Genomic DNA, 9,074 nt, shown 5'->3' with positions numbered 1-9,074 from the left:
GTATTACTTTTTATTGTGAATATTGGTAGGGTTGACCCGTCTCACAGATAAAAGATTCGTGAGACCGTCTCATAAGAGACATGCTCCTAATTATATGTATGTGACATTCAGTATATTTTATTATATTTAATTTAATATGTGATTAAGTGGATATAGTAGATGAGCACCATATAAAAATTATATGCTAAAATTGTTTGGAATTTAATAAAGAATTTATTTGAAATCAATAAAATGTAAATAATTGATGAAACATGATTTTGTTTTTGTTTTTTTCTTTTTATAAAAGGGTCGGAGGAGCCCAGATCTGCAAATCCTCGTTCCTTCCATAATATTTATTTATTTGCAGATATTATCTGCATTTATTTATGGAAAAGGAGTGTGTAATGTATGAGAATGGAGGAGGAGGAGATTTTTACGCGGTGACAATGGCCGTCGGATCATCGAGATCACTACCGATTTCATCTCCTCCGTCCACCGCCGTCGCGGTCGGGGCCAACGGTGGCCTTAATTACATACTACACCATGTCTCCAAATTCGATACACTCGCCGGTGTCGCCATCAAATACGGCGTGGAGGTACCATTGATTTTTCGTTGATTGTTGTTGATTCGCGCGGTTTCTGATGATTCATTTGCGGTTTTGTTTTGTATCTGTTTATTATGTTTTATGTATTTGTGTTTTTTGTGGTGGGAAAATTGTTTATGCTCTGTTCTGGTGGTTTGTGCGGCGAAAAAATGTGTAGAAACGAGTAAGATATTGTAGTTGAGCTAATACTTAGAGCGCTGATTTCAAGTACTGAACCCTCTGTTTTGTACTTGGCGATTGCTTGGTTACTGACGAATGGGATCCAGTGCAGCTGCGGGAATTATCTTTTTACTGTTTTATTTCGATGCGGAAGGCTGATACTTGTGTGTTTACGTGTGTTTCTCTCGAGATTGGTTAGGTGGCTGATATTAAGAGGCAAAATGGGTTGGTGACAGATCTTCAAATGTTTGCCCTGAAGACGATTCAAATACCATTGCCAGGGAGACATCCCCCTTCCCCCAGCTTGTCCAATGCACACGACATTCCTCGTCGGTATGTTTATCTCCAGTTTCTTTTGTTTTACTGTCTATTTTTCTGCATTTATTGCCATGCATTAACTCCTCGATAAAATGCCCAAAATCGATTAAAGACATGTGACTGTGTTCTTTCACTATTTTAATGTGCCGGGAGAATTGCATTTGGGATAATTCATGCCTCTTATGTTGGAAACTATCCTGTGAAAATTTTTGAAATTTAATTGTTCACTTTTCAAGGTGAGTGCATTAACGTCACTCAGAAAGCACTAATTGGTTGTAGATATCCATTTCTTCTGGTGCTTTTCATCGAATCTGATTTATTTCTTAATTTTTTATGTCGCTATATCTCATGAAGATGCCTTTATTGCAGTTTGAACTATATATGTTATTCACGTTGTTTTGTGGCTTTCTCCGTTCCCGCTTTTGGCCTTTTTGTACTATTATTGTATGTGAATGAACTAAATCAAGGTGCTGCTCATCCAAGCTTCAAGCGATGCACTGTCGAAATAATTGGTCTACGCTACTCATTGTGGTTCATGGGCATAGTTATGTGCTAAGTGTGGATGTGCATCATTGCATTTACCTGAAGCAGTTAGCATGCCAAAGCTTTACACATTAATCATTGCACTCGTTTAACATTTCCATGTTATTTGTCGATTCAAATTATGTAAGTTATCAAAATAATATGTGACTACACAGTAAAATCTCAGTTAGAAATTAGAAACTAATTGCTCCAACGATACTCAAATTTGCACCTTAGTGTCAGTGTTGCATTAACCTTGGAGGATGTACCTATACTCATAATCTCTTATAATTTCCTGCCATTGATCTGTCAATTTATTGTGATAGTAAAGTAGTCACTAGTCAGTAAGCTGCGATAATTGCGTGGTGTACGTATAGTTTATTTTTTATTGGGTGTTGATCTTCCTATGTCCTGCTTCTTCAGTATGCCTTTTGAGAATCGAAGTTCGCATGGAACAGATTTTCCATCTGTGGTGCCGCTACTATATATTTTGGTGCGTCAAATTTTCCAGAAGTGGGTTTTCTTGGAGATAGTTTTTGTCAAGTTTTGTCATTTACAATAGTTATGAAATTCCCCATCAGGTGGATATATCACCTGTGTCGTGGCATCTATTATATTTGGCTTTCTCCTTCAATTTGCCTATGATTATCACAAGATACAGGGTTGATTGAAACTAGTGGTTAACTGGACGTTATTTAGCCTATAAAGGATATTGTAGATTTGAAAGGTTTCTAAATTTCCCAAATGATGAGCTGCTGTTGGTTTGGCATATCGTTGTTGGAGCACTGCACAACTTGTTACGTTATAATGCCATTCTGGTAGTTCTTTGATCCTATTAACCAATGACCTAATTATATATCAGATTCTTTGTGTTAATGCATCAGCTGAAAGTTACCGTTTGTAATTTATTGTATTTCCCTACCTCACCAAATAAATTCAGTAGCTGTTTATTAAATAGTTATGTAGTGGCTTAATCTAGTCTTTTTCGCAGACTGAGCAGCTCTAATCAGACCCCATCCAGCAATGGGCATTCCGATTTATTAGGTCCATTCCAATCGCTAAAATTGAAATCTTCTTCTGAGCGGAAAGTGTCTCCGGCCATGAGCAGCTTGCAAGGTTATTACGGTCTTAGACATATAGATCAAAAGGGCACAGCAGGAGGCTTAGAAACGTCTGTGTACCCGAAAGGAGGAGTTCATTATCTAGAGGATGTGTCGTTCACGAAGTCTTCACCTATTTCGAACCCACCGCTGAGTCATCACAGAAAATCAAATAGCATAGCCAACGGTTTTGTTACAGAGAAATCTAATCTGATCGATCAGGTGTTATCACAAGCCGCCGAAGATAGCGACTCAGATAACTGGATCATGAAGTTGGTGAAAAGTCACCAAAAATCTGAAGCTGATTTTATCAGCCGTACGCCAGAAAAGCTTCTGAAGGAGGAGAATAGCAGTGGCAGTGCAATTTCGGTAGTTACAGGCAGAGGCTTGGCTCTGAGGCCCAAGTCGGCTGGCCGAACTGCTGTTTCAGGAGTCGATGCCGAAGCTGGTGGTCCCAACACAATTCCTTCAGGTCTGGGGGATTCTGTGCTTTCTGACAATGACAATGGAGTTCGAAAATCATCAAGCACATCAAGTTTGGACGATTCAGATACCAGCGCATTGTCATCCATATGGCCTGCATCAAAGTGGAGTTTGAAGCCCGATTTTCAGGCTCTTTCTAATGCAGTAATCGCTAGGCCCATCTTCGATGGCCTACCTAAACCAATGGGTCGAAGAAACAAAGCAGCCCTTGATTAGTCCTTTTCTTCCTACAAGCTGTCCTGTCTCTTTCAAATTCATCCAAATCTTGATTGGAATCAGTGGGATCGAAACGGGGCGAACGAGAAAGTGAAGGAATAAACATCTACAAAAATTGGATAGCACTTCAATATAGTTTTGGCAGAACGGTAGAGACTGTGGGAGTTGAAGTTAATATTCATTTAAAGTTCACGATCGCCTCGTGAGTGAGATGTGTAAAGACAATCGGGTAGAGCATCTATATCCAGCATGGAATCCCTGATAGTAATTGTATGTTACATACAATCTATGTAATTTGGCAAGAAGGGGAAAGGAGGAATTTGTTGTACCTATATTTACCTGTCAATATGTAATACACACGCATATATGCCTTTGCCTGGAAATATATATATTTTTATCTTGTTCTGTCTTGTGGTAATGTCATGCATGTGATAATATTTATATAACATGTAGTTTAGATATTGTTATCATTATTCTAATAAATTTGTGGCATCTTGTACAATAAAAACTGCAAAATATGTGCAATCTAGTGAAGAAACCAAAATCCAAAAACTGAAATGGGTTGCTTTTGATTAGCCATTTCAAAATCATTAAATGGAACCAGAATTTGATGAAGCCAAACCAAATTGGCTATTGCACATACCTACTAAGATGTTGCACAAATTTTTAAACAGATAAAATTATCATTTTTTAGGAATTTATAACAATTTACATTTTATGATCGTCCAAAAAAATCATAATGACTCTCATATTTTAAGAACAAATTTTAAATAAATCTTCAAACCTTAATTTCATTTATAACTCTCTTGTCCATCAAATGTTGGTTTAAGCTCCATACTATATTTAAGATTTTGCAAAATAATCTTTGAACCTCTTTTTTAAGTACGTAGCATTGTTATACCTATCAAGGTTTCCCAAAGATATGTGGTTACTGTAACGTCCCGAAAATTTGAAGGTTCACGTGAACCACATGCATGCAAGTTATTAAATTTATTTAGTATTTTATAAAATTGTTTTAAAGTATTAAATGCATGTTTATTTCATTAATTTGTGTTTAATTAGTTTTATGCATTTTATGCATAATTCATGCATGATATGATTTAATTCATGAAACGTTTAAATGTTATTTCGAAAATGTGAGCTTTTTTTAAAAAAAATATTTCTGCAATTTAAAACAAATGGTAGGCGTTTCAGTTGGTATCAGAGCAAGGGTCTTGTATAGGGTTGTGCCACCGCCAGCTTCTGCAGCTCAGTCTTCAAACCTCAAGTCTGTAAGTTTAAATGTTTTTATTGTTATCACCTGCATGTTTACAGGATATACGTTTTACAGGACATGTTTATATGTCGTTATGTTTTGAGATTAGATGTTTTAAAAATTTTATTCATGTTACGACATGAAATGAGAAATTATATGATTTTTATGCATGTTGGCTTTGTGATGGAATTGGACATGAATAAGAATTTTGCTATTGGGCATTAGGAGAGGTCGGAAATGATTTGACTATATTAATTTCGGTTAGTAGTACTGATGTTCTACTCGTGGGTCATAAGTTAAACTTAAAAATTATGAATGCCTTTGGGACTTGTAGATTTGCTAAGAAATTATTGATGGTTCGTGGTTGCTAGCCGAGTTAATTTTTGAGTATTCCTTGTAAGGATTATGATTCGAAGACTACGATGATCTTTGGAAGTATAAAAACGTAAAATTTATTTAGGACACATGCTCTACCTAGTTGGATTTAAGGATTGAATTACATGGATTGAGAATTTTAAGGATCTAATTGTAATAACCAATAATTTGAGAACCTAAGTGCAAAAATAAAATTCTAAGGGACTATTTTTGAATTTACCGAATTTGGGATTAAATTCTGAGTTTCGAGAATTTTAAGGTTTAATGAGGCTAAGTCGAATAAACTATAGGAACAATAATGCAAATTTTGAAGAGTTGTATGGTCAAAAATGTAACTTTCGAGAACTTTAAGGGCCTAATTGCAAATTTTGAAATTTTTTAGGATTAAATTCGAACTTTTGAGGAACATTTGGGTTAAATCAGTAATTTTTCGAGGGTATGAGAATTGATTTAGGGCTTAATAAGCTTAAAATTATTGAACTTTATATTACGAGAAACCTATAAAAAAGAATTAGTAGTGTTCAAATAGATTGCCAATGAACGAATATTAAGATTTTTATCGAGTAAGAAATCTAAAACTTTGATATGGGGATTCTAGAACTCTATGGGGTATAAGCGAAGTTGATTTATTGGAGTTAATTTAAGGCTACCATGGGATGACTTAAAAAAGTTTTATACGCTAGTATGTATTCAGCATTGAGAATACGTAAGAAACACAATATTCTTTCCGATGAGAAAAGTCCAAGGGTCTTAGGCCTCAACTATGTTGTAATTGGGAGAAAATAGTTTAAGCATGTAATTGGTGCTAGACTGGTTTTATTATTTAGGTAGAAGATCGGTATCGTACATTTTGGGTTTTTTTATAACGCTACTCGAATTTAAGGTTTGCAACAATTTGATATTTGAGATGTGCTTGTAAATAGTTAAGTTATGTAAGTTTGGGGCCGTAAGATAAAGATTCGATTCAAGGATCTTAAGCAAATTTTGTTATGGGGTTGAAATAAAGTTGACTTTTAAGTGTATCACCGAGGATGGAAGTAGGTAGTAAATTTTGGGGCTAAGGTTCCCTAAGTGGAACTGCCTAAATGCTAATGTAATATGACGATGAATATTATGTGTATAATATAAAGAAAGTAAGGTGCGATAAGTTTGGACATCCATTTTTAATATTTGGAATTTTGAGAAAAGTCAAAATTCAAGGTCGTGGTAGAATAGAACTAAGTCACCATAAGTCGTTTTAAGTTGTGATTCGCAGACGAGGATTTTGGTAGGCAAATTTAATTAGGATTGAGGAGACGTAAGGACAACTTATCACTTATTTTACCAGAGTAGCACAACGGAAGCCTGGTTATTGGGATACTAGGATTAAGAGTCTAAATTTTTTGTTTATCGAGGATAAGCGAATTTCAGGGACGAAATTCAATTTAAGGGGGGTAGATTGTAACGTTCCGAAAATTTGGAGGTCCACGTGAACCACATGCATGCAAGTTATTAAATTTCTTAGAATTTTATTTAATTGTTTTAAGGTATTAAATGCATGTTTATTTCATTAATTTGTATTTAATTATTTTTATGTATTTTATGCATAATTCATGCATGATAGGATTTAATTCATGAAATATTTAAATGTTATTTCGAAAATATGAGCTTTATAAAAAAAAATTTCTGAATTTTAAAAAAAACGGTAGGCGTTTCAGTTACACAAAATTTTCAGTTTATATACCATGAAATAAGGGATTTTTTTAATAGCTCATCATTATTCCGTATAATAAATTAAAAAAGCATTTACCTCTTTGAGCGAAATGTCATCGGGTTGTATCCATCGCGTTTTACAGACTGCTCTTCATAGCCTAATCATGCAGTCGCAACAGATGGTTCCTGACGTAGATCCCTTCAACAGGACTTAGCACAATCATGTATCGTTTCCTACTTCATAGTGTATAAGAAAGAAGTTTAATTTTGAAAATAATACATGAGAGGGGCAGTGAGCCTTGGTTATTTTATTCAAACATACAACATATTATTACATAGTAACCTCTTATAGATGATGAGAAACTTGTTTAACTACGGCTTCATCTTCCTTCTGTCTTGATATATATAGAAGTCTTTGTGGATTTGAAATCCGGACTTCAAACTTGTGTTACTTTGCCAGTTGTGGTCGACATATTTTAGTTGGTGTACCACTAGTTAGTGGTTTGTCATGTTGTGGTGGTGGAGTAGTTCATGCTATACTAATGAAGTTGTTGGATCACATGTCTTCTTTACTTTTGTCGGGGATTCTTTTTCTTTTGTATGATCCGAGGAAAAACGTGACTTATGTGTACCTTCACCACTTAAACTTGTCTTCGCATTATGTTTTCGGTCAGATCTCGTCCGAAAACTTTTCCCGAATTCTGGTTCTTTTCTGACCATCTTCCCATAGGGGCCATATTTTCAGAATTTTCAACGAGTTTCTTTACTCATTGGCAGCTTGCTGTTCCACTGAATATTTTTTCTTTTTAAATATTTCTTCTGTAAAGCTTATAGTTGTTTATGTCATGGTATTTAACAAAAAAGATTCCTTTGTAGAATTTTGATAAAACTTAAATTAAAATTTGAATTTTTCCATCTCTGTGAGACATACCCATAATCTAGTGGAGACGTCGTCTTTAGTGAGTGTTGAAACAAGGGGTGTTCCATTCTTCGGAGGATCCTTGATGAACTTCTGGATGTTCATGGCTGGTCTTCTCAACTTGATGAAGTGAACGCTTCATGCGTACCTTTCCCGGCTAGTTTTGGTGATGTGCTAAAAAGTAAAGCTCCATAATATCTCTTTTTGACAAATAATCATTATTTACTTATATTTCATGAACAACTTACTGGATCCATTTTGATAATGCCAAGATTTATGGGAAGTTGACTTGAAGGCTCGAGATAAGGATCCGGAGTTTTAATTTTTGTTTTGGCTGACTCAACTAAAGATGATCCCGACTCAATACTTGTGCTAGAGGTACTTAAATCTCCTGCTCCATGTATAGAGCCATGTACTCGAAAACTCTCCATTTGAGATACCAATGACTTCTCAACAGCTTGGAGAATCGGCTTTTGCAACACAAATCATATCTGAGTATATGCCTATAAATGTGTTATTCAATCAGAGACAATATTCTTATCAACTTGTTGTATCATACCCGCAAGTACTTCTGTATTTAGGGCAAAATTATTGAACTCGGTTTAAAACATTCCTCAAATGTTTCTGTATTTTCATGATGACACCGACGTTAGCACTTTCCATATCTTGTTAAGAAACCTGTAAGAATATTTTAATAAGATTTAATAATAACAATATCAAAATTATAATTTTGGCACAAAACTCATCTCAATAATCCAGCCTTCTTGGGTTTATATTATATTCTATTTTTTAAGAAAGCTTTTACATGTGTATTATCAACTTTTAAAGTAAATTTATTAGCAAATAAAAATAATGGCTATTTTTCAAAAGTTTTTTTTACTACATAAAATTCATTTTCGTTGATTTGTCATCGTATGACTTCTGCATCTGAGAATAATCCACTGTAATACCTGTATGGATCTTCTCCATCTGATGTGAGCTTTTTAAGAACCATTGTCTACCAATGATTATTGACATTTGTATATAATACCATATCATCTTCATTGTGAGGAATAACCATTTTTGGAATATTTTTGCAAATCTCTTTGGGATAAGCTTGCATATGACGAACTTTATTCATTTTCTTCCTTGATTTTAAACCTAACTTGGAGTTGGTTTATGTCCCACAATGTCAAGGGAATTTCATTGTAATTTACTTCTGCTGTAAAGCTATTTTGAGGAATTATATTTCTTCTTGTTGGAGTTTTTAATATATTCTTAATTGAAGCATTGTTTCTCCAAACCTTCTACGATCCTTCAATTTTGGGTTCAGAAGTTTTCCTTCGTCACCAAGATTAATGTGAAACTAGGTTGGAAATTTTCTATAAAATGTCTCTCTTAGTCTCTGGACTACGACTTTGTGACCATATGGTGTTATAAACACTGATCTTCTAGTCTCATTTTCTTGTGTA

At 34.7% G+C, this 9,074-nt stretch overlaps 1 protein-coding gene across 1 annotated transcript; it reads left to right on the top strand.

Moving 5' to 3' along the window:
• Nucleotides 1-279: 279 nt before the first annotated feature.
• Nucleotides 280-3,787, top strand: LOC140989828 (uncharacterized). Its single transcript, XM_073459267.1, has 3 exons — nt 280-575; nt 943-1,076; nt 2,575-3,787. Exons 1-3 carry the CDS (start codon nt 366-368, stop codon nt 3,380-3,382), a joined length of 1,152 nt encoding a protein of 383 aa, XP_073315368.1. The 5' UTR covers nt 280-365; the 3' UTR covers nt 3,383-3,787.
• The last annotated feature ends 5,287 nt before the right edge of the window (nt 3,788-9,074 follow it).

Source organism: Primulina huaijiensis, chromosome 12, assembly GCF_012295235.1.
Source record: "Primulina huaijiensis isolate GDHJ02 chromosome 12, ASM1229523v2, whole genome shotgun sequence".
Classification (NCBI taxonomy): Eukaryota; Viridiplantae; Streptophyta; class Magnoliopsida; order Lamiales; family Gesneriaceae; genus Primulina; species Primulina huaijiensis.
Note: the sequence above shows the minus strand (reverse complement) of the source record. Positions and strands in the feature narration are given on the sequence as shown.

Bases quoted from the DNA above. Each gene is read 5' to 3' on its own strand.
- LOC140989828 (XM_073459267.1), top strand. From the start codon at position 366: ATGGAAAAGGAGTGTGTAATGTATGAGAATGGAGGAGGAGGAGATTTT. The intron at 576-942 runs GTACCATTGATT...GAGATTGGTTAG, and splicing joins CCATCAAATACGGCGTGGAG to GTGGCTGATATTAAGAGGCA. The intron at 1,077-2,574 runs GTATGTTTATCT...TCTTTTTCGCAG, and splicing joins GCACACGACATTCCTCGTCG to ACTGAGCAGCTCTAATCAGA.